Source organism: Drosophila sulfurigaster, chromosome 2R (genome assembly GCF_023558435.1).
Source record: "Drosophila sulfurigaster albostrigata strain 15112-1811.04 chromosome 2R, ASM2355843v2, whole genome shotgun sequence".
In the NCBI taxonomy this organism is placed as follows: domain Eukaryota; kingdom Metazoa; phylum Arthropoda; class Insecta; order Diptera; family Drosophilidae; genus Drosophila; species Drosophila sulfurigaster.
The window spans coordinates 26,848,732-26,873,169 of NC_084882.1; the positions used below are offsets into that span (position 1 = coordinate 26,848,732).

Consider the following 24,438-nt stretch of genomic DNA (forward strand, 5'->3'; position numbering starts at 1 on the left):
GACGCCAGTTGGTAGCCAGTTAATGCACTGCAAATAATAAGTAATGTGTTTTCAATTGTTGCTAAAGAAGCAGACAAATATTACCTAAACATATCTGTGTCTTTTTTATACTTTAATAATTAAGTACATACTTACTTTTACTTTGGCTTCAGTTATTGAGAAATCTTTTTAGTTTTTTATAATTGTAATGAGTAATATATTAAATATGTAAAATTGGTATATTAACTGGATTCCATTGTAAAAAAGGTATATTATACAGTTCCAATTCTAATAAAACTTTATAGAGAAATTTTTGTATATTTCACAATAAGAATGAGTCAATTCAAAGAGTCATATCAGCATCCACCAGAGTATAATTTTATTTCACTTATTCAACATTCTTGTATTCATTATCATTATTAGCTTTACTATTTCATTCATAATTTGCATGAAAAAGAACAATTGTTTACTAATGCAAGATTAGAGCTTTGATAATATTCTATTATTATTATAATTGTAATGAACTTACGCATTTTTTCTCAGTGGTTCATAGAGTCAAAAGGTTTAATTTCATAAAGATATTCTTTCGATAGTTTAACTATTCCATCGATCGATTTCTTCATAGAGTTTTGATATTAAATTATGCTTTCACACTGGGTGAAAATGTTTAAGTGAATAATATTCATAAAAATATTATGTCGATATTTTAACTATACTATCGATTATTTAACTGTCATGCATTCCTTCATAGAGCATTGATAATATTTCATTATTATTATAATTGTAATAAACTTATACATTCTTTCTTAGTGGTTCACAAAGAAAAGGTTAATGTTTAATTTTATAAAAATATTCTGTCGATGGTTTAACTATACTATTGATAGTTTAACTATTCTATGGATTATTTAATTGTCATTCATTTCTTCATATAGTTTTGATATTTCTTTTTTTTTTCTCAGTGGCTCACATAGTGAAAAGGGTTACCTGAATAATGTTTAATTTTATAAAAATATTCTGTCGACAGTTTAAATATACTATCGATTATTCGACTATCATCAATTCCTTCATTCGGTCTTTACATCTACTTTAATTGCAATTCCAAATTAAACTGCGCTTAAGGCATCAACTTTTGCCGCTCAGTGTAGAGTGCAGTGTGTGCTCTCTAATCGGCGGCATATTTGCATATTCGCTTTATGCAGCAAATGGTCTAGTCAATGATCGTTAAGCCGACTTGAGAGCGCATTCACAGTCCAAACTGGGCTGGGCTGGGCTCAAGTTATAAGTTGGGACTGCGACTTAGACTTGGAGTTTTGGGGCTGGTCCAGAGGCATTTGTGTTTGTCATTGGCTAGCTCAATTAGCGTGCCACAGATCGATGGATGCATGCACCTGTGTATTAAGAGTATGAGTTGTTAAGTTGCAGCAAGTCAGATTCTAAGTGCCGCATGTTGAGGTCAATCGACTCGAGGCAAGCACGTGTTGCATGCTGCTGGCCTGGCACGCTAATTGGATGCATCCGACATGGTTGTGAGGATGCCCTTAGGGTCTTTTTGATTATGAGTGTGCTTGTGACCAATCAGCGATCATTTGGTTATGCCACTGGAATTTGTAGCACCTTCGAAAGCGACGCGGATCGTAACCAAAGTCGAGAGTTAATCCTGTCAAGCTGTTAAATTAATTTCTGTACCGCGGCGCGTTTCGTGCATAATTTCTAAAGCAAATAAGCAGTCGAGCGATCGAGCAAACTGAACTGCAGGGCACACAAATCAGACGCTCTGTCGGCTTAAATGGCCAAAACGTGATGGCCAGTTCAAGGGCCACGTTGCAACTGGCCAAAACTGTTGTTGTTGCAGTTGCATATTGAATGCGATTTCAATTGCAGCTACTACCTGAGGCAGGCAACTCTGTAAATATCCACATACACACACACACACACACACACACAGAGCACCTGTATAAAGTGTTATAATCCATCATCGTAATCAACGTTGCCTGCTGCCTGATAATTGTGCTTCTCTGAGGTGCGCTGTGCTTGGTGGTTGCCCCAAAGCTTTTGCTCTGGTTGCGCCACTGGCGATCGCGTAAAGCCAAATAACTGTAACTAATGGAAATTGTAACACTTTGGCAATGTTTTAAATGTTGCTCCTGCCCCTCTCCATTGGCACAGCATGCGGCATGCCCCATGCAAAATGATTTTCTTTAAAGCGTGTTTATGACGCCTCGTCAGGCGTTCAAAATTGATTAGGATTAGGCCAGCGGCTGCCACGACCAATAACAACAACAACAACCACGACAACAAACGACAAAAAAGAACAACAACAACAACGAGAGCGATTAACTGGACTCAACTGAAGTCAGTTATTAGCTCGCAATTGGCCAGTCGAAAGTGTCCAATTGGCCACGCATTCAGGCCAAATTATCGGCATTACATTTACACAGGAGGCGACGACTAACGACTAATCGAGCCAGCCCCGATAAATGCCGACGATCCATCACGATTGACTTGCATCAGATGCGCAATCGATATTGGAGTGATCTAAGAAAAGGATGGATAGAAGAGCAAGAAAGAGAAGGAGAGCATACAGACAAGTTAATGTAGATATGAATCTAAAAAAACATCAACTACATCATTAAAATTACGTATTAATTGCAATACTGCATTAGGCTTACTCCAAGACAAGTTGATGAACAAATTAAAAAAAAATATAATACAAATTACAATTTAAATAAAAGTACAATTTCAATTAAAATATTAAAGCTTAAAATCATAAACATAGTATTAAAGGCCTAATTAACGCAAATAAACAAAATAAGACAAATTTAAGTTCAATTTTCAACAGAATTTTTGGTATTTTAAAAAAGAAGTATTTCTGTATTTTCATTTCAATATATACTTGATACATATATACTTTTTGGTATTTTGGTATTTCAGAAAAAGTTAAATCTTGGTATTTTAGTTTCAGTATATACTTGATGTATACTTTTTGGTACCTTAAAATAAAGTTTTACTTCTATTTTTTCATTTCGGTATATAAAGACTTTTTGCATTTTAAGAAGTTTTACTTCTGTAATTTTATTCAGTATTTACTGGATACATACATTTTGGTATTTTAAAATGAAGTTCTTCTGTTTTTTTGTTTTCATATATTTTTGGTATTCTAAAATGAAGTTCAACTTTAAAATTTTTATTTAAGTATATACTAAATATTTATTTTTAAATTAAATTTTTATTAATTTACAATTGTTCTTTTCGTTGCAGATTCTTAAACTCCTGATTGGTAAGTCTTTTAATTCTCTTCATTCAGAACTTGCCATAGTTTCTATTGCATGTACGACTAATTTAACTAATTAGTAAAAAGTTGTAGTTACCAGTACTTAGCCTCCATAAACTATTTTCCCAAATTGGCAGAACTTGTCAAGGTATTATTATCTATTGCCAAGTTTTGTGGCTCTGTCGCTGTTGCTGCTTAATTTGTAGAATGAAGTGAAGTGGAGTGGAGCAAAACTGTTAGTTTGGAGCATTCTCACGCAACTTTGTGTTGTGCCATAAGTGAGACATTAGGCGCAGTTTGCAGTCGTTTGACCTTTGACTTTGGCCATATTTGCGCAACGTGGCGAGCGACGTTTCCTTGGCCCATGTTGGCCAAGACGGCCGAGAGTCAACTTGGCTCCAACGACTCTCCGGCATCATTAAGACAAAAACATTTGGCCAGGCACGACCCAGCAACTGATTAATTGCGCCTAGTGCAGAATTTGACTTTTTTGTTGCTCAAATTGCAATGCGCCGTCGTCTGTCGAGTAATTACCATGCCATTTGCCAGGGGGCAATCACCAAAACGGGGTGGGGGGAAAGAGAGTGGAGAGTGAGCGAAGAGACTCTATTTCGAATTGCACTTAATATGGAATTTCAAGTTCAAATTTATAAACACTTTTCCATCACGCCGATATCTGATACTTCGCTCGCGAAAAATGCATTTGATCTAACCGTTTCTGGCCGTTTTCAACTAATAGCTAACAAAACGCTCTCGCTCTGTGTGTGATGATGTCATGCCAATGGCAACACAGATCAAAGGCTGCCAATCTGGCAATGAGTGTGGCCCGAGCTGTTCGCCTGTGGCATGTTTCCACAAAATGCTGCCGCTAATTTTCTACGCTTGATTCAATTATTTTAAGTTTTCAACAAATTGCAATTGATAATTGGCAACAGCGAAACAATAGCCGCATATCGAATTGTTTAATACCCCAACTTGATATTTATTAATTAAGTAAATTTATGTAACTTTTGCTTTGATTATTGCCACATAAATATGTTGCACTCAGTTTTGGAAATAAAACATTTTATTATTTTGCGAATGATAAATATATCTGAATAGTTTTCTGGTTATTAATGTATAAAATGAAATCTGAATTCATAATTCTATTTGACAAAAAAATAATATAAATTATTAGAGTATCCGATTAATATAACGTTTTGATTGTTTTGAAAGGTTTTTCATTATATTGGAATTTGTTTGTTCAACTTTCAAAAGTATTTATTATACTTCTTATACATAACATAAAAATGTATTTTTAATGCAAGAAATTCTTGAATGAGCTATAAAATGAGTTTAGGCATGAATGAATTATTTCATTGAGAAAAGTTTTTGATTTTTCTATAAGTTGTTAAATATACAGATTAGTGAATTAGCAGTTGTTCACAGATGACAAATTCTTTAAAAATTCTTCACAAAAAATATGATTTACTTAACAGTTTTCTATAAAATTTTATAGATACTGAGCAAAGTGTTTATGCTTATTTTGAGAGCAATTGCAAAGTGTTTATGCCCGTTTGGAGTGCAGTAATAACAGCAATAGCAAACTATGGCCAACTGCAGCTGACACACGGATGCAGCGATGCAGATGCAAAGTGGCCTAACGATTTGGCCACCATTTTTGGGGGTGCTGCGTCAAGATGAGGCAGCAATTTGCATACGATATTGTCGTCGTCGTCGTCGTTCGTACGATGCGGGATCAGTTTCGAAGTCGTCGTCGTCTTGTGTCTGAGATCTCCAAATTATGTCGTTATTTGTGCCATTTTTGGCAATGGCTGCGACGACGACGATGAGGCCAATGATAAATTTGCAGCACTTAGCCGCTGATGTGGCATGTTGCATGCAGCATGTTGCCAGTTGCCGTCTGTCAAGAGTATGTCAATTGGCTTGCTAATGGCTGCCAATGCATCAGCTTAAAGATGGCCAAACGTATACCGAAACGAAGGGGGAATCAAAAGACAGATCGTCTCTTAGGTGTTGTAAACGATGTGTGGCAAGTCGACGTTGCTTAACGAGCTCCACTCTCGCATGAATCCACTCGGCATTCATCATAAACGCCTCATAAATGCAAAAAAAAAAAGTCTTTTACACTTGCCAATCAGAGAGAATGAGAGAAATTGCACCAAACACTTGCAGCCGCTTCTCCTCTCTTTTGTCTCTCTGATCTGTTTTTGGCCTGAAGGTTTGGCAAAAGCCTGCCGCTTGTTCAATTAATTTGGCCAGCCCCAATGCTTGAGGAAAGGAAGCAGCCAAGTGCAACAATTGAATAGATAATAACTCACGCCCCACCTACCCAAGCAGCTAAACTAGCCTAAGCAGCCAAGGCAGCTCAGCTAACCACCCACCACATACATACACACACACACCATATACACACTACACACTCCTCCATTTAACTAAGCAACTAGCTTGCCACAAGCTCTGACCGTTGACCAAAAGTGCAACAACAAATGTGGCAGCAAAAACAAGCGTGCAGTTGCCAAAGAGAGTAGAGGAAAGACTAGAAGATACTCCGTATATGTCTCGATTTTTATAGTATTAGCTAGGGAATTTAATGTAATAATCTAATTGCAAATTATTGAAGTGTAAAGAAAGATTTACATGAGTAAGATTTATGCTATTGAATTGGGATTAAATATTACTTAATTTATAGACTTAAAACTTTGAATTTTGACTTAAGATTCAAAACATTTTATAATACAGCTCTTAGCAACTCTCTATGTATATAAACATATTATATGAATGATAAATTTCCCAAAAAATACAACAATAGTTGCGTTGAAAGTCGAAAATTAATATTTATAAAATATAATAAAGAAAATGGCTTAGGTTGAACAATTTGAAATGTAAAATGTTTTACAGTTTTTTTAATTTTAGATTTTATTAAACTCAAAAGAAGGAAAAGGAATTCAATTCAATTCTTCAATGTTTTCTTACTTTCTAATCACAGCTTTCCTTCATTCTCTTTCTGCTATTACTTAAGCATACCCATTATGTTCAGCTCTCAAGTTTACAGGGTATAACAAGGCCTGTTACTGTTTGCTGGCGCTGTCATATTCAAATTGCTAATATGATTGGTGTTTACAGATTAGAAAACAAATATTTCACAAATATTACCACTAATAATTTGTTGCTGTTGTTGTTGCTGTTGTTGCTGCAGCAATATAAACGACGGCGGCGTCATGTTGCAAGCACATGATCATGATGATGATTATGATCACGATGATGATGATGATGATGATGAGGCTGTAAAAATGCTGCAAGTGCGGCGATAACCTTTTGACTCTGGCCGGGAAACGACTGCGAAGTTAAAGTTGGAGCTGGATTTGTATGCCTGGTGCAAAACTGACAAATTGAATGAATAAAAGAGCAACAAGTGGTCGCTCGGCTGGACATTGGGATGTTGCTTTTGCGAGGGGAGGCAGAGGGCGGACAGACGCGCATAGTTAAACATTTTGAATGAAAACGCCAAGAGTGAAACGCTGACTGCAACTGCAACAGCAACAACAACAATCACAACGGAGCGTTGCATTTATGTTTTGACTGCAGTTGAGGCGCAAAAACATAAATCGAAACACTTGCTGCGTGTGCCAGGCCAAACGCGCTTTGCTGCCTGCCCCTTCATGGCTGCCCCTTCATCATGCAACAATCGAGTCAACCGCCCACCGCAGCAGCAGCAACAGCAACAGCAGGTTCCATTTGTAGCTTCGGTAGGTGTTGCCCCAGCAAAGAAAAAAGAGCGCAGAGGCCACTTTGAAATCAAGTCGAAAATTGCAATTCCAAAAAGTTTGCCCTCGGCTAAAAAGTGGAGTGGAGTGCCTCGCGCATGTCGTTGCATGCCCCAATGCAGCATGCAGCATGCAGCAAATGCGTCGACTCGACTCGGTCAGTCATATGTTGGCATCTATTGGCCCAAGCCAGGCCGTGCCACATGTGGCATGCTCTGTCCCGATCTCTGGCTTTTTTCCGTCTTTTCTCTACTGCCTGCTGTTGCATTGTTGTTGCAGTTGTTTGTGGCAGTTGTTGTATGTGTGTGTCGTTTAATGCGTGGCCGCCTTTTGCTGAGGCCGATGCTGAGGCGCTTTATTAATTCACTCGACGGTTGTTTAATGTTTTTGCATCTTTGGTACATATGCTTACACTAACATTGGGTATTACACGCTTCTGATAAACAAAGCTCGACTTTATTCGAGTATATTCATTTTTATTGATCTGGCAGCTCTAAAATTATATAAGTGGGCAGCACTGACAATGCAAGTTGGCAGTTCTGTTAAAGCTGTCACATCGAATATTGATTTGTCAACATGCTTAAAAATTTTGGCAAAATGTGACATTTGGTAAATTTTAGTATATTGCGGTATATTTTTAAAATTGATTAAACATGGGTATCTCACAGTCGATTACATTTGACTATAACTTTCTTACCTGTTTAAACTTTGAGAGATGATTTAAAATTAAATTAAAATGTGAAATCCAAAAAGGTGCTTAATTGGACAATTAATTAAGTATAAAATGAAGCAACGAATTGATAATGATTATCATATAATTTCTTAGAAATTTAAAGTTAATTTATCTAAAAACGAATATTATCTCTGATCATCTAAACATTTATTGTATTGCATAGAAAGTAAAGGAATAAGCAAAGAACATTCCTAAATGGAAGTAAGTGCATCCATTGTTCGACCATTTCACTTTTGCTCTCTGCCATTTGGCTAGTTGGGGTTTTTGAGGCCTGTGCGGGTGCCTTGTGAATGGTGCCTTGGTCTGGTCAGTGCAACAGGCAAAAAAGAGGCATAAATCGGCCCCAGGTGTTTGGGTGCGCATTTCCCACGGATTAGTGCATAAATAAAGAAGGTCAGAGCTGTAGTTGTTGTTGCTGTTGTTATTGCTGTTGCTATTGTTGGTTGCTTTTGGGGCTTTACAATTCGCGCAGCAGAGTTAACTAGATATTTCAAATGCTATGGCATGGGGTCGCCCCGTGGGTCTGTCAAAGACTTCCGATCTACTACGAATAAAACCATAACTACAAAAGCCTCTCTCTCTACACACCAAGAGCTACATACTGCAAGAGCTTTCTTTTGGCCAAATTGCTTTATTAACCGTGCAGACCACGATATAATAACAACTTCATTTTGATGTGCTGCTCCTGCGTCGGCTGCTGCTCGACTGAGACGCCTAAGGTGGTCCTGACACAGCATTTCCTTTAGCTCATTAACACGTTGCCCACCAAAAATAAAAAAAAAGTCTGTCGATCGCCCAAAAACCTGAAACTGAACTGGACTTTCGGTTTGCGTTGATGGAACCCACACGCAGCGGTTCTCACGGTGCTCAGCAAACAAAAGACAAAAGGATTGATTTTCCTGTTGCTGTTGTTGTTGGTGGCGCAATTTAAGATTAGCAACAGTTAACAGAAGGGATTCTCTGGGCAACGGAGCAACGGCATGGGATCATAATGATAATGCTTATAATACAGACACACACATCGGTCAGCAAGGACCACCAAATGGCGCTGATAAGATGCGGCGGCCTCCAAGCTCGAGAACTGCGTGCCGAAGATCTGCCAAAGATATGTATATCTGCCAAGGCAGGAGGAAGGGGCAGGTGATGCTCGTGGTGGCTCCATCGATAATCGCGCATTAAGCGTGCGTAAGTCACGTCACAAGAAATAAAAGAAATACACAAAAAAAAGTCCCCGCAGGAGGAAGAGTCGCCGCCGCCGAGGGGCAAAGAGAGACAGACCTTGCCCTGGGTGCGATCGCGATAAGCGCGACTTTTGCCTCGGTACGTGCTAAACCCTTTGCCTTGGTGATCATTTTAATTATGGGGTCCACAGACCTTGCCCTCTCCCCGAGCTGCTCGTCCTCTTACAACTTGGGGTCAAGCAACGCAAATTGCGCTTTGTGTTGTTTTTGGTTTTTGTTTTGTTTTGGGGCTGGGTCAATATTTGTGTTCGGTTCGACCATAAATACTTAATTTGTCCCAACGGTTTTCTCTTTTTTATAAAGTCATCGACGAAGCAATTGCCGGGCAATTACCTCATGCAAAAATGTAAAGTCGCAGCACATACACACATCGAAATTTTGGCGTTTATTTGTAAGGATATACGCTCGTTGTTAGTCATCCACATCGGAGCCGGGCGCCGAGGCATCCACCTCGAGATAATCGTGGACCAGCTGGCAAATGTTCTCCGACGCCTCAGCAAAGTTCCCCTCCTCGAGACCCTCGCCCACATAGTGATAGACAAAGGCGCGTCGCTGGTACAGCTTATCGAACTTGTTGACCAACCGACACCAGGCAATCCGGATATTCGTATTATTCGAGATGGCAACACACGCTCGACTCGCTGGCGCCAAATCTCCGTTGGGCACATAAACCGGCGGCATGTTGCTGACGCCAATCTTGAAGCCAGTCGGTGACCAGTCGACAAACTTAAAGGTTTTCATGCGCCGAATATTCTCCAGCGTTACATTGATCTCATTCGGTGCAATATCGCCGCGATAGAGCAGCACACAGGCCATGTACTTGCCATGTGCCGGATTGCAGCGCACCATTTGGGTGCTCATCTGAAAGCATTGACTCGTCAGCTGGGCCGTTGACATGTCCACGTACTGGGCATTTGTGATGGGCACCAGGGGAGCATAATTGATGAGCGGATAATGAATGCGTGGATAGGGCACCAGATTTGTCTGCAGCTCCTGGAAGCTGACCATCGATTGACCTGAGAAACGTTGAGTGGCTGTAAACGAAGCGACCACCTGACCGATGATGCGATTCAGATTCGTGTAGGTTGGAGCGGGCACATTCAAGGTGTTGGCACAGATGTCGTAGAGCGCCTCGTTGTCCACGATGAAGGAGACGTCCGCATAATCCATGGAGAAGTGCGTGGCCAGCAGCGCATTGTAGGGCTCCACAATAACCGGTGAAATGCTGGCGATAAATTACTCAATAAATAAAATAAAAAATTGAAAGTAAAAAAACTGCAGTCCAACCAATGTGAAAGCAGTATTATCCTTAAAACATACCAAAAGTTTGAACCTACAACTGCTACTTCATACAACATATACCATAAAGCACAAAATATATTAAATTGTCTACAAAAGCATTTAATACCCAAAAGCTACCTATCAATTTAAAAGTTATTTTAATATATTTTTAAAACTACTGTCGAGTTTGCTCGAAATATTGCAAAATAAAGCAATATCCTTAAAATGTATCAAATTAATATAACTACGACTACTACTTCATACAAAATATACCATAAAGAACAAAATATACTGGATTCCAAAGCATTTTAGAGCCGAAAGCTGCAGCTGATATAAAAGTTACTTTAATATCTTTTCAAAACTGCAGTTGGCTCGAAATAGTGCAAAAGGCGTATTGTCCTTAAAATATATCGAATGAATATACATACAACTATTAATCGATACAAAAATATACCATAAACTAAAAAATATACTAGTTTGGTAACCTAAGCATTTAAGACGTGAAAGCTGCAGTCGATATAAAACTAATTTATTGAATATCTTTTCAATTTTGTATCTCATCGCAAACGACAAACTACTACAAGTTAATATGAGTTGTTATTGTATGTACTAAAAATCCAGACAGAAATTACTTACGAGGGCGATGGATACACTAGAAACTCAATGATTGTCATCTTCTTGCCAAAGTCCTCCACGAGTTTCTCCATGATGCGTGTACCGAGTCCAGAACCAGTTCCCCCGCCAATGGCACGAAAGACGAGAAATCCTCGCAAGCTGCGACAACGATCAGCCACACGGCGTATTGCATTCATGGAGCGATCCAACAGCTCGCTGGCCATCAGATTGTAACCTCGAGCAAAGTTGCTGCCGCTGTCATCCTTGCCGGTTATCAAAGTCTCGGGATGAAAGAGATTACGATACGCTCCAGTGCGTATTTCATCTGAAGGAAACAAGGATTAATAAAGGGATTTCCAAAGAAGAAACTCCGCACCTATGACTGTTGGTTCCGTGTCGATCATAACGAGTCGCGGCTGAACGCAAGGATCTCGACCGCTAAACTCGAAGAACGTGAGAAAGGAGTCATCGCAGGGCTTGGACATGAGGCGTCCATTCGACATGATGCCATGTTCCAGGCAATACAGTTCCCAGCAGGCATTAGCTATCTGAACGCCCGCCTGGCCGATGTGTATCTGGATTATTTCGCCCCGGCTGCCCATGTAATGCCGGTGTTGTCACCTCTCTCTGACCTCTCCACATGCGTCCTATTTGCATTCAATTTAGTGCAAAACATACGAAATTAAAAAGCCCATTCGAATAATTTTTAGGTTTCTTTTTTTGGATTGATCTTTTAAATAATTTCATTTACATAGAATTTCAATGACAAGCTAAACAATAGTTTGTATGCTTTATATATTTATGATATATGCCATAATTATATATAGTATAAATAGGTTTTTTATATAGCATATAAGTAGATATTTTCTTTTAGTTAAGTACGCACAATACAATTTTACATAACATTCATTATTGTCCGCGCGCGGATTAGTCAAGTTTTTTTTGTTCAAAGCATTAAGTACATTTTTCTTAAAGATATGATTATTTATATAGTATGTTTTATATATAGTTTGGTAATTTCCGTGCTCGAGTGCAATAAGAAGCTATATAGGTAGTTGGTTAGGAGATGGTCCAATAACTTAGCTAGCTTTTCATTTCAATGGAATGTACGAAAACAAAATAGTTTGGTATAAAAACAAAGAGAGAACTTCGGAATACCGAAGTTAAAATATACTTCTTGCAGTTGGTTATATGGGAATAGCAATTATAATTAGATTAGTGGAATGTTAATACAGCAATATAGTATATTTTTTTTAGTTTTAAGCTTAAATTTGAAAACGTTTAGTGATGTCGAACTAAAGCCATTCTTAAATAAAACGTGATTGTCATACATTGGATAATATTTGAAACAATTTGAAGAGATTATTCTAAACGAATTAGAAGCGGAAAGTACAATTCAAAATAATAATTGTGATTGACAGTTGGTATAAAGTAATAATAGTTAAAGAACCAGACAGATATTGATCTTAACTTTTATGAATTCTGCAAGAGTATGCACAAAATACACTTAGTTTATACAAGTGTGTGGCTAGGTGTGTGTGAGTGTGTATTATACAAAGCATTCGCAATTTCTAGCTACGTTATAAATAATTTACAAAACAGGCTCCTAAATACATTTTCATCATCAATACAATACACATTTGTCGGCTATGAAACAACTGTCGAATGGAATACAGTAAAGCTTCCCTCTACATTTGGAATGATATTCATTTATATTGCCTAAAAATATTTGATCTTTAAAGTGCAGTTCGTTTTTGTTTTGTTTAACATTAATACTTTGGTTTTAGGGAAGTTTCACAGTAGATTAAAGTCGAAGTACGATGAAATAATGTTCTTTATGTGCAACAAAAGTTGTTTTAGTTTTAGTTTGCGGTTAAACAGTTTTTTCGAAAGCGCCCAAAGTTTTGGGAGCGAGACTAGAAAATTTAATACACTTGATATTGTGGAAAGTAGCAGCAGCAGCAGAAGAGATGACTGGCGAACGTCTTTGCTCTAAAGTAACGACTGCTCGAGAAGAATGCGCTCGAATCCTGAAGGCGGACCATGCGAAAAGTTGTCCAGAATAATGTCCAGAATGGCGCCATTGCCAACTGTGAATGGGAAAATGGCAATCAAAATGGAAATGTGATTAGGTTCTGACTGGTACTCACCATAAATGACCGGAAAGAGCGCGGCACCGCGCACATTGCGGAAAGGCACCTCCAGGTTCTTGCCATTGAAGTAGAAATTGAGCTCGACATGGTCGAAGGCTACGCCTACAATATCGCCCTCGTCGGGAAAGTCACGTTGTGGTGCCTTGATCAGCTCCTCGACCGTTGTCAATTCACTGTTCCCGGTGGTCATCACAAGATCCTCTTGCAGATCCTCGATGGCAATGAGACCAGCGGCAGCAGCGGCGCTATTATTCAGAATTCCATTTGTTGTGGTTGTCACCGACTTGCTGGAGCTGAGCGTAGGCTGTGTGCAGTTGGCAACGACGGGACCGAACTCTTCGTCATTGTGTCGTGTGGCATTGTCGGAGCACAGACACCATGATTCCCGATCACCGCCACCCCACTTGCGTCCCAGATCCGCTTGTCGTGTGGCCAGGCCAATGGACCAGCTGCCGCTTTGCTGTATCTTTACCTCGAAGTAGGACTTGGACTGCACCAGGGGTGCAGTGGCCAGCACACCGCCTGTGCCTGTGACACGCAATTGATGCGACAGCAAAATGACGTCGGCGCCTGTTGTGTTGAAGTGTTTAATCAACTATGTCCATGATTGCACCACAAAAATGAAGAGACACTTACCCATATGCGCCGCATCGAGGTGAACGTCGGGCTCGCGGAGTCGATGAGCGGCCGCTGTTGGTTTTCGCAATTGGCCGCCATTGAGGCAGGTGCGCAGGCAACAGAACATGCCACAAACTGTCGCAATTACGTGTGATTGAAACTGTTTTATGTGTCAGCTTGATAATATCTGTTTTTGTTTTGTGTCTTGTTTGATTTTGTGCAGGCTGAACTTTGTATTTTCAGTTGTATTAATTTTTGGTTTGTTGTACTTTTACTTTCTGTTCTTTTCGCTTGGTTTATCAACAGCTGTTTTGCTTTTGCTCTGTATTGCAACCCTGGCAGCCATATTGTGACGTCAGGCAGCTTCAAGCGCTGCCGCTAGATGGCGCAACCAACGCCATCTATTGTTCAAAGTCAGCAAGCAGTTGGCAACGCGAAATAAGTATTTGAATTTGTTTCCGTTGCATTTCAATTTATTTTGTTAATATAAATCTACTTTAGAAGAAAGCATTTAAATTTACAACTCGATAATTGAAAGAAATAATATCAATACAAATTTATAAGTAATAGAATTGACAAATATAAATTTAAATTCACGTTGATAGTTGTAAACAAATACATACAAGGTGTCGTAGTCGACATTACGCATTTGGTTATTCACACTCTTCATACGTAGAAATCAATTCGCGGTATCTTTCGCTTACAACCAAATCCTCGAGACAGATGGCGGCGCCCCCGCGACTTAGATGCGATTGATGGCGATTGAGATCCCCGATGCAGATCCAATCACTGCCAGAATTCTTTTGGGATACGGCCCACTTGGAGTGATCTGTTAATGCAGATATCGATCTACCTTGAGGGCCGACAACTTCCTTTATGTTGTAGATCTTGTTGTCTTTACATTTGTTCGGTAAATTTTGGCTGTCTAAACTGCTATTAAGATCGGTTCGCACAAAGAGATTAACTCCGAGCGCCGGGGCGACAATGTCGGCATATAACTCCTTGTAGATTGAAGGATGTTTGCCAAAGAACCGAAACTTTCTTCCTTTCAAGGTGCTTAGCTCAACATCTAGCTCAAGGTCGCCAGTCGTGAATGTATTGGGATTGATGGCATTATAAAGAAGTGGAAGAATATTGACGAGATTTTTGGATTGGCGTGTCAAGTTAAAGTGCGGCTCAGAGAGAACCAAAAGTTCAGCCGCTTTTTCCACGCCCTTTTCATCGAGTGATAGGCAAAGAAAATTGTTGCCATACTTCTGATTATCATCGAGGGGAATGGAGTATATCATCCAAATTCCCGAGTATGGAGATGCGGCTATCCATCCCCTAGAAGCTCCACCCCAATCGAATATGGTGCCATTGGTAAAAACATCGTTGTATGAAGCAAGACCTATAAGAAAATTGAAATTGCTTGCTCTGGATAGCAGTGATCGATTGCTCATCAATGTTTCATTCGACATTTGCCACTTGTTGTAATTTTCGCTGGTCACATAGATGTATTTTTCATCATCCTGCAGATACATGAACCACCTACAAATTATGTTGTAAACAAGTAAGAAAGCTACAGTCGAGTGTACTCGACTGTGAGATACCCGCTACCCATTTTGAATAAAAGCAATATATTTTGCGGTATTATTCTCAAAATATACCAAATATACTGCAAAATACTAAAAAAATATACCAAATGGTATATGTGGTATATCGATATAGTACCGCATTCAAAATATACCATAGACGGCACAATATACCAGATTGTCGGCCAAAGTAACTCAGACCCATAGTAAGTAAGCGTTTTTGCCCATACAAAAGTATTTCTTTAATTACTTCCACAATTTTTTCTGATCGCAACCAAATTTTCAGGGATCATAACTACTATAGCTATTACTGTATATACCAAAATTCGTAACTCTAGCTTTAAAATTACGCTTGTTATTCGATTTTTTTGATTTGCAGGGGCGGAAGTGGGCGTGGCAAAAATTTGAAACAAACTTGATCTGCGTGCAAACATAACAAATGCTGTCGAAAAAAAAATTATAGCTCTATCTCTTATAGTCTCTGAGATCTAGGTGTTCATACGGACAGACGGACAGACGGACGGTCGGACAGACGGACATGGCTATATCGTCTCGGCTGTTGACGCTGATCAAGAATATATATACTTTATACTATATCGGAGATGCCTCCTTCTACCTGTTACATACATTTCCTGCCGGCACAAAGTTATAATACCCTTCTACCCTATGGGTAGCGGGTATAAAAATAACTACAACTTTGATTATTTGTTGACTTACCAATCGACATAATCGTTGTCTTCATCTTTACAGGACATATAAGCTGACACATTTACTACAATTGCGATTAAAAACAAAAGACACAGACAAATTACTCGCATTGCCAAAAGTGTTTTTATTCAGTGTTCAAAATCTACTGAAAGTGAAATCGATAATGTCTAGAAAATACGCATTATGTGTAGAGTTGTTGATAAGAAAATGAACTGCTGAACTATCGTATTTTAACTGCACTCCAAAATATATTGTTTAGGTTAATGAATAAAAAAAACGATTCCTGATCCTCTAGATAAAAGAATTGTAATAAGACATTTTTACAAAATATCTTATGTTAATATTTTATAAATCATAAGAGATAAAAGGTCTCCCGGAGAGCTTGGGAAAAACTGGATTAGGTTGAATCGATTTTTAAAAAAATGTTTGCAATTCAAATACATGTTTTATTTAAAGAATATTAAAGATTTACAGTAGCATTGCATCGAACTTTATTAAAGCATTAATAGTTTAGTTACATTTCTCGTAATTGGCGACAAGTTTGCGATAGAGATTCGAGACGCGAGCACTTTTGTGGCACACTGTGCCACCGCCACGCTTATGCTGCGATTGCTGGCGATTAATGTCGCCGACACAGATCCAATCACCGCCACCGACACGCCAGCGATGTAAGAGAATGCCCGACTCCTGGGAGACAGCCCATTTGGAATGATCGCCGGTTGTCTTGAAGCCAATGAAATAATCCTGATTGGCAATCTCCTCGACGTTGTAGACTTTGTTTCCCGTGTCGCAGCTGTCGGGCAAATTGCCAGCACCATCGCGCCAAGCCTCGACAAAGAGGCTGACGCCCAGAGCCGGAGCCACGACATCGTTGTAGAGCTCGACATTGGCCCGAGAACTCTTGCCAAAGAGACGAAACTGTTTGCCGCCCAACGAACGCACCTCGATCTCCTTCTGATACGGTGCCTCAGTGCGCCACTGACGCTTCAACGCACGCTCCAGACTTGGGAATTGTTCACTCAGACGCAACAAGGGATTACGTTCGTAGTAAAAGTGAGGTTCATTGTAGACCAACAGCTCGCCGGCCTTCTCCACGCCCTCAGCATCGAGTGTGACACAGAGCAAACTCTGGCCAAAGTGTTCACCGGTTGTGGGATAACTGTACTGGGGCACAGTCGGATATTTGGGCACCGAATGCACCAGCCACAAGCCAGTGTTGCCATCGGTCGCAATCACACCTTTCGTATGTCCCCCGGTGCTGGAGACCGTGCCATTGGGGAACTCATCGTTGTAGGCGGCGAGCAGCACCTGAGCATCGGCATAGAGCGGACGCAAAGTCTCACCAGGCAGCGAGTTGTCATCGGCTATGCGACGTCCAGAGAGCTGCCAGCTGTCGTAGGCTGAGCTGGTGACATAGAAGTAACGCTGGCCGGACACATCGTGCCCCTGACCCGGATCATTGGTGTAGTGCTTGGGCAGCTTGTACATGTACCACCTAAGCGTTTAATGTTCACAATAATTCCGAGATAACTATCATATTAATCTCTGCTTGCTTACCAGTCGACATCGTGGCCAGCTTCATCCTTGCAGCTCACCTTGTTGCTTGCCACACTAACTTGCAGCATGGCAGCCGCCAAGAGCAAGACACAAATCAAACGCATGTTGCAAACCTTCTCTTTCAACAGTTTAAATTGAAATGATTCAGCGTCGCAAAATAAACTCTAATCAACACAAATCGCTCATACAGGGTGCTCCACTTAGGTGCTAATGTGTTGGGAATTCATTACAACAGTCACACCTGCTTGGCATTTGTATAAATCCAGGTAGAGCGTGTGTAAAGTATATAGTTACATTGAGACAATGCTTTACTTATGTATTTGAAAATGTCCCTGTATTGAGTGACCTGTTTGCCTGCGCTCTATTTACAGCTTATCGGTTTAGAACTCTCGACCCCTAAACCACATCTGTGCTCGCATTCGAGAGGCGTAGTTAGCAGAGAGTGTAAGGGGGATTCTAATGAAAGAACCTTTACTGTGCGCCTCTGTAGCTGGCGATAAGCGAATCAGCAGTGAGAGATGTTGCAAGTTTCATTTTAATTAGAAATACATAAGAAAGACTTAGTAGATTGAAAGATATTTGCAGTCAAGGGAAAAATTGGAATAACCGAAACCTAATTTTATAGCTACAGCGTAGAAGAGTATTTCATTTACTTTGTGCATCTTGTCTGAAATATTGTTATATATTATAGAATAATAGTTATAAACAAGTAGAAGGTGTCGTAGTCGACATTACGCATTTGGTTATTGACACTCTTCATATGAGTAAATCAATTCACGGTATCTTTCGCTTACAACCGAATCCTCGAGACAGATGGCGGTGCCCCCGCGACTTAGATGCGATTGATGGCGATCGAGATCCCCGATGCAGATCCAATCACTGGCAGAATTCTTCTGGGATACGGCCCACTTGGAGTGATCTGTTAATGCAGATATCGATCTACCCTGAGGGCCGACAACTTCTTTTATGTTGTAGATCTTGTTGTCGTTACATTTGTTCGGTAAATTTTGACAGGCTGAACAGCTATTGCGATCGGTTCGCACAAAAAGATTAACTCCGAGCGCCGGGGCGACAATGTCGGCATATAACTCCTTGTAGATTGACGGACTTTTGCCAAATAACCGAAACTTTCTTCCTTTCAAGGTGCTTAGCTCCACATCTAGCTCAAGGTCGCCAGTCATGAATGTATTGCGACCGATGACACTATTCAGAAGCGGAGAAATATTGACGAGATCATAGGATCGGTATGTCAAGTTAAAGTGCGGCTCAATGAGAAGGAAAAGTTTAGCCGCTTTCTCCACGCCCTTTTCATCGAGTGCTAGACAAAGATAATGGTCTCCATACGCCTGAGTTAGATTAACATCGAGGGGCATCGAGTATATAATCCAAATTCCCCTGTGTCGAGATGCGGCGAGCCATCCCCTAGAAGCTCCACCCCAATCGAATGTGGTGCCATTGGCAAGAACATCGTTGTATGAAACAAGAGCTTCAATAGATTCTAAATTCAATCCTCTGAATAGCAGTGATCGATTACTCATCAGTGTTTCATTCGACATCTGCCACTTGTTGTAATTTTCGCTGGTCACATAGAAGTATTTTTCATCATCATCATCCTGCAGATACATGAACCACCTACAAATTATGTTGTAAGAAATAACTACAACTTTGATTATTTGATGACGTACCAATCGACATCATTGTTGTCTTCATCTTTACATGACAAATCAGCTGACACATTTACTACAATTGCGATTAAAAACAAAAGACACAGACAAATTACTCGCATTGCCAAAAGTGTTTTTATTCAGTGTTCAAATTCTACTGAAATTGAAATCGGTAATGTCTAGGAAATATGTTATGTATTATATGTAGCGTTGTTGATAAGAAGGTGAACTGCTGAACTATCAAAAAATCACGTATTGCAAAATATATTGTTTAGGTTAATGAATAAAAAAAACTTTTCTTATCTTTTACATTTAAAAGAATTGTAATAGAGTAAGAAAATTTTCAAATTCCAATATCTAAATATTTAATAAATCATAAATGATAAAGTCTTCTGGAGAGCTTAGTTGAAACTGGATTAACCTTAATCGATTTTTAAAAAAAATGTTTGCAATTCAAATACTAGTTCTTTAAAGGATATTAAAGGGTGACCGTAGCATTGCATTGAACTGGACTGACGCCCAGAGCCGGAGCCACGACATCGTTGTAGAGCTCGACATTGGCCTGTGAACTCTTGCCAAAGAGACGAAACTGTTTGCAGCCCAACGAACGCACCTCGATTTCTCGATATGGGAAAAAACTGCAGTTGTTGTAGGGACTTCGTTGGTTTAATTGAGAATCTGGTATATTTTGCCTTCTATGGTATATTTTTATTGTTGTGGTATATTGGTCTTCAATATTTTTTCAGTATTTTAATTGTGTATTCTTGAAGAATGCCGTACTGTTTTACTTTTGTTGAAAGTGGGTGGCGGGTGTTTGACAGTTGAGCAGACTCGACTGCAGCTTTCTGTTCCACTCTAAATGTAGAAGTACTATATATCGATCGTATATTTTGGTATTTTCCGGACTCGACTTATTATTGGAATAAGAATTGAGCCTAAGGTTATTTATTAATCAAGAAGAATTTATCATCTGTTAATCGACCAATAAAATTGTCTCTGTAGTTTGCCCCACAAATAAATTCAAGATTGTTGTTTACAATTACACAAAACAATTGTTCAAGTTTTTATTTATTATTTGTATTACATATTATTATTTGTTGTTGTTGCTGTTCTTGTTGTTGTTGTTGTTCTGGTTGTTGTTTGTTGTTGTTGTTGTTGTTGTTTCTACTGCTGCAGTAAACACTTTCTGCCGTGGCAGGTTCTTTGTGCATCTCTTACTGACTTGTTGTCGAGTTGTTTGTTGTTGGGTGAGGAAGGGCAGGGGAATTTGGTTTGCGGGGAGAGAAGATATGATCAAATTGTATAATAATTGTTTGTAGCTGTTTATTTATGGTACTTGGTTGTTGTTGTAGTACAATCAATAATAAGATTAATAATAATTGGGCTCTGATATTACGTTAATGTCATTTCAAATAAATCGCGTTTAATAAAATTTGTTTATCGCTGGTTGTTTGCTTATTGTTTCTCATTCATTTTATCGTAATCGTTAATCGATCTATATTGAATTATTTATAAATCCTCATTTCAATCTGAGACATTATCTTCTGCCAATTCAAATTGTATTGTGTTTTTCTATTCTTTTCTTTTCTTTTCTTTTCTTTTTTTGTTCTTTCTATTGCTTTTAACACTCTTTCGCTTTTGTCTTTGGTTTCCGCACTGCAACAACACATAAAACTCACAATACAATATTTTTGCTAAATATTTATGTATTTTTTTTTATTTTTGTATTTTTTTTAATGTTTTTTTTTCAGTTTTAGTTTACTTTTAATATAGTAGTTAATAATTTTTTAATATATTGTATGCATTTTGTTTTGGTTTTTTTTTTGGTTTACTTTGAAATATATATAAAGAACAAGGCTGATATTCATATTTTGTTGTTTTTGTTTTCTTTTATGTAAGTTCATAATAATATTTAGCTAATCTTTTCATAGCTTGCGCTCTTTTGTATATGCTTCTTTCTCATTTTTTACAATACTAGCAAAAGGTTGTCAATTGTTCAAATGAAGAGTTCTTAAATTGTTTTGTTTTTTTGTTTTAGTATTATTTTTGTATTTTTTTGGTTGTTTGCAAAAACTTTAAATGAGCCTCAAAATAGACAAACATTTGCCATTTGTTGTAGTTAATAATAATAATAATATTATTATGCTGAATTATTTGTATTATACTTATTATTATTTGTATTATGTTTATGATGATAAAAGTTGCAATTGAAAACTGCACATATGCATTTCTTTTATTATTATTATTATTATTATAATTTGAAAATTGCTGCGGCTAATTTGTTGCTGCGTTACATATGTTTTTTGTTTTTGTTTTTTTTGTATACATATATAAGTATATATATTTATATATAATATAATTATATATGTGCATGTGTCTGCACAACACATACTATATATAGTTCATTTTAATATCGGGCACAAGTTTGATATGTTTTCAATTGTTTACTTTTCTTTATCTTTTTTAAATGTTACTCATTTCACTTGTTGTTGCTGATGTTGTTCTTGTTGTTGTTGTTGTTGTTTGCTGTCATTATCAACATTTTCATTTTTGTTTTTATTGATATTTTCAATATTCAATATCAATTTTGTTCTACTTATATGGCTATGCATGTAAATGAATGTATTTGTTCTGTGTATATATGTATGTGTGTATGTGTATATACGAGTGTATGCTATATGTATATTGGAAATGTTATAAACAAATTTACAGCATCTTCCATAGCAAATTGTTTTGTTGAGAATATCTCCTCTGTTGTAGTTCAATATCATATTATATCAATTCTTATGTATATAACCGTTATATATATATATGTATATTTACTTTTTATATACGCATCTTCTTGTATGTATTTTTAACTTGTTTTAGTTATTGCAAAAATTTTCACTAATTTAAAATTCGTTTCCTTAAGGTTTATGCGTATGATCATCATCATTATTATTAAAAATCAGAGCAAATCAGATTAGTCAACTAAAATTGTGAAATGATAAATAAAACAAATGTCAGTTGGGATTTTTGTTTAACGAACAAAATGAATTTATTATGCATAATTAATACCGTCAATTAATTAAAAAAGGCTAAGTAAACGCTACACATAAACGCAAGTATGGAAATATTGTTTAGATGTATATAGTTTATATATACTATATGATATTTTGGGTATATATATATAGATGGTATACAATACATAAATTACTTAAGCATTAGTTGGGTTACAAAACTTTTTAGATAAGGCAATTGAAATATTTGTTTGGGGGGAGAATCGAAAGAAATTGGGAGAAATTGTCAGGAAAAGAGGAGAATTGAATTACAAAATACAAATACTTAATAATAATATAATAAAATACAAATTTCTTTGTCTTTATGTGTTTATATGCCTTTACATATGTATGTAAGTAGTGTTTAATCTATTATCTAATTGCCCCTAGACACAGTTAGAACTCATATAATATTAATTTTATACTTGTTTTTGTTTTTTTTTTCTTCTTTTGGTAACTGCTTTGCCTTTTTATGCTTACATTGTCAAAAAATGTTAAAAACCACATCAAAACATATCGCTTATCGTTTTTGGTTTTTTCTTTTTATTTTATATAAGTTATTCTTTAGCATATTTCTTGTAAAAGTTGTTTTTGCTTTGTTCTATATCTGGTAAATCTTCCATCTTTGCTGATATGTATCTGTTGTAGTTGTATGTAGTTTTTTCTTTCATTTTCATTTTCTTTTGTTTTTTGTTTTTGTTTCAAAAATGTATTCATATATTCATATAATGTTCCCATAATTCATATTGTTTAGTTTTAGTTTTAGTTTTTTTCCATTTTTTTTGTTTTATCATTTACAAACTAGTTTCATTATGCTTTATAGATATTCTCGAACGCGAAAGTATTTTCTCTTTCGTCACGTTTTTGCTGATGAAATCATTTTGAAATGTAGTTTTTAGGATCATGTCTGGAAATAGAGGCCTAAAGGCAGCTAATGTGTTCTTAGCGATTCCTTTTCTGTTTTTTTTTCTGTTAGTTACTAGATGGGTAAAAATGCCTTTTTGGATGATTTCAAACATGCACACACGCACACACACACACACACTTGCACACACGCAGCTAATTAGAACGCTTTTCCATTGCTTTTGTTTGCATACTTTCAGGCGTTTTTATTCTTTGCTGCTTAACGTTAAAAATTAATTTCGAAAATATTTGTATTAGGCATAGCTGCTATTCCTTTTCGTAACTTTTATTTAGTTTAATTGTAATGCTTACTTGTAATTGTAAATATTTTGTTTTGTTTTTGTTTTTTTTTTTTTTTTGTTTTAAAGGCGCAATTTTATGATATGCATTAGTTAATAATATAATTCAATTTTTTGTTTTTTTTTTCTTCCCGTTTTGCTTAAATCTAACTTTTCATAAGTATGTACTGTATTGTATGCGTGTGTGTGTGTGTGTGTGTGTGTGTGAACTTGTCACAAAGATAATGATGGTGATGATAATGAATGATGATGATAAGGATGTTTTTGATGAGGCTTAATGAGTTCGTAGGCAAGAGGAAAGCAAGAAATGTAATTGGACGGAATATGCTTTGCAATTTGACTAAAGTCAATTGAAATTAAAAACAAATTCTTTAAATTATACAAATTAAATTGATTGAAAAATTTGTTAATTGAAAATCCAAGACCAAAAATATAATGCCAATTATTGCTATAACATATTGTTTTCTCATATTTTGTTTTTGTTTTCTTTCAAATATGCCTTTGGTATGTCTAGTTTTTTCTTTAAGCTTAACTAAGTATTAAATATGTTTAGTTTTTTTTTTGTTTGTTATTTTAACAAATTGTTGGGAAATTGTTAACGTAAATAAGTTATTTAGTAAGGACAACTTTGGTAAAAATACGTTTTCTTTTTCTTCTTTTTTTTTAAATGTAAAATAATTGTAATGTTTATGCTTAAAGTTTAAACAATGCTTGGGGGAAAAAAACTGCAACTACTCGAAATCAAATCAACTCAGAGAAACTAGAATTGAATAAAAAATTGAATACCATTTTCCAGTTGTTGTTGTTGTTGTAATTAGCTACTTAAACGCCTATGTCTTGCCTTTTGTTTATAGTTGTTGTTATTTTTAGCTTTTAACTTTAACATTGCTTTAGCATAAGTGTACTTGTAGTTCATCTCGCTTAGTCACAATTAATCGCAATTCATTTTCATAATTGCTTTTGTAGTTTCTGTTGTTACTGCAGCTACATAAGATGATATGTTTTCTGATGTCATATACTAGAACCCATCCTAGAGA

The 24,438-nt window shown here is 37.2% G+C and overlaps 6 protein-coding genes across 7 annotated transcripts in view; all 6 read right to left on the reverse strand.

Moving 5' to 3' along the window:
- Window positions 1-21,267, reverse strand: part of LOC133835707 (uncharacterized) — a 171,779-nt gene extending 150,512 nt beyond the window's left edge. The window contains exon 1 of the mRNA XM_062265751.1: window positions 21,257-21,267. The gene's annotated coding sequence lies outside the window, so the exon portion shown is untranslated. The remainder of the gene's footprint in view (window positions 1-21,256) is intronic.
- LOC133836113 (tubulin alpha chain) lies at window positions 9,354-11,632 on the reverse strand. Its single transcript, XM_062266426.1, has 3 exons — window positions 11,264-11,632; window positions 10,909-11,212; window positions 9,354-10,216 (listed from the first exon to the last, which is right to left on the reverse strand). The coding sequence occupies exons 1-3, from the start codon at window positions 11,487-11,489 to the stop codon at window positions 9,403-9,405; spliced, it is 1,344 nt and encodes a 447-aa protein (XP_062122410.1). The 5' UTR covers window positions 11,490-11,632; the 3' UTR covers window positions 9,354-9,402.
- Window positions 12,704-13,948, reverse strand: LOC133836117 (SPRY domain-containing protein 7). Its single transcript, XM_062266432.1, has 3 exons — window positions 13,677-13,948; window positions 13,038-13,610; window positions 12,704-12,977 (listed from the first exon to the last, which is right to left on the reverse strand). Exons 1-3 carry the CDS (start codon window positions 13,783-13,785, stop codon window positions 12,880-12,882), a joined length of 780 nt encoding a protein of 259 aa, XP_062122416.1. The 5' UTR covers window positions 13,786-13,948; the 3' UTR covers window positions 12,704-12,879.
- On the reverse strand, window positions 14,130-16,315 carry LOC133836116 (plancitoxin-1-like). Its single transcript, XM_062266431.1, has 2 exons — window positions 15,950-16,315; window positions 14,130-15,188 (listed from the first exon to the last, which is right to left on the reverse strand). Exons 1-2 carry the CDS (start codon window positions 16,048-16,050, stop codon window positions 14,312-14,314), a joined length of 978 nt encoding a protein of 325 aa, XP_062122415.1. The 5' UTR covers window positions 16,051-16,315; the 3' UTR covers window positions 14,130-14,311.
- On the reverse strand, window positions 16,401-17,648 carry LOC133836114 (plancitoxin-1-like). The gene is made up of 2 exons (XM_062266427.1): window positions 17,498-17,648; window positions 16,401-17,435 (listed from the first exon to the last, which is right to left on the reverse strand). The coding sequence occupies exons 1-2, from the start codon at window positions 17,599-17,601 to the stop codon at window positions 16,451-16,453; spliced, it is 1,089 nt and encodes a 362-aa protein (XP_062122411.1). The 5' UTR covers window positions 17,602-17,648; the 3' UTR covers window positions 16,401-16,450.
- On the reverse strand, window positions 18,148-19,438 carry LOC133836115 (plancitoxin-1-like). 2 transcript variants are annotated; one of them, XM_062266430.1, is made up of 3 exons: window positions 19,183-19,438; window positions 18,205-19,129; window positions 18,148-18,164 (listed from the first exon to the last, which is right to left on the reverse strand). In XM_062266430.1, the coding sequence occupies exons 1-2, from the start codon at window positions 19,281-19,283 to the stop codon at window positions 18,241-18,243; spliced, it is 990 nt and encodes a 329-aa protein (XP_062122414.1). In that variant the 5' UTR covers window positions 19,284-19,438; the 3' UTR covers window positions 18,148-18,164; window positions 18,205-18,240. The 2 variants fall into 2 exon arrangements, with proteins under 2 accessions (XP_062122414.1, XP_062122413.1); XM_062266429.1 differs by having other exon boundaries at window positions 18,148-19,129.
- Window positions 21,268-24,438: the final 3,171 nt, after the last annotated feature.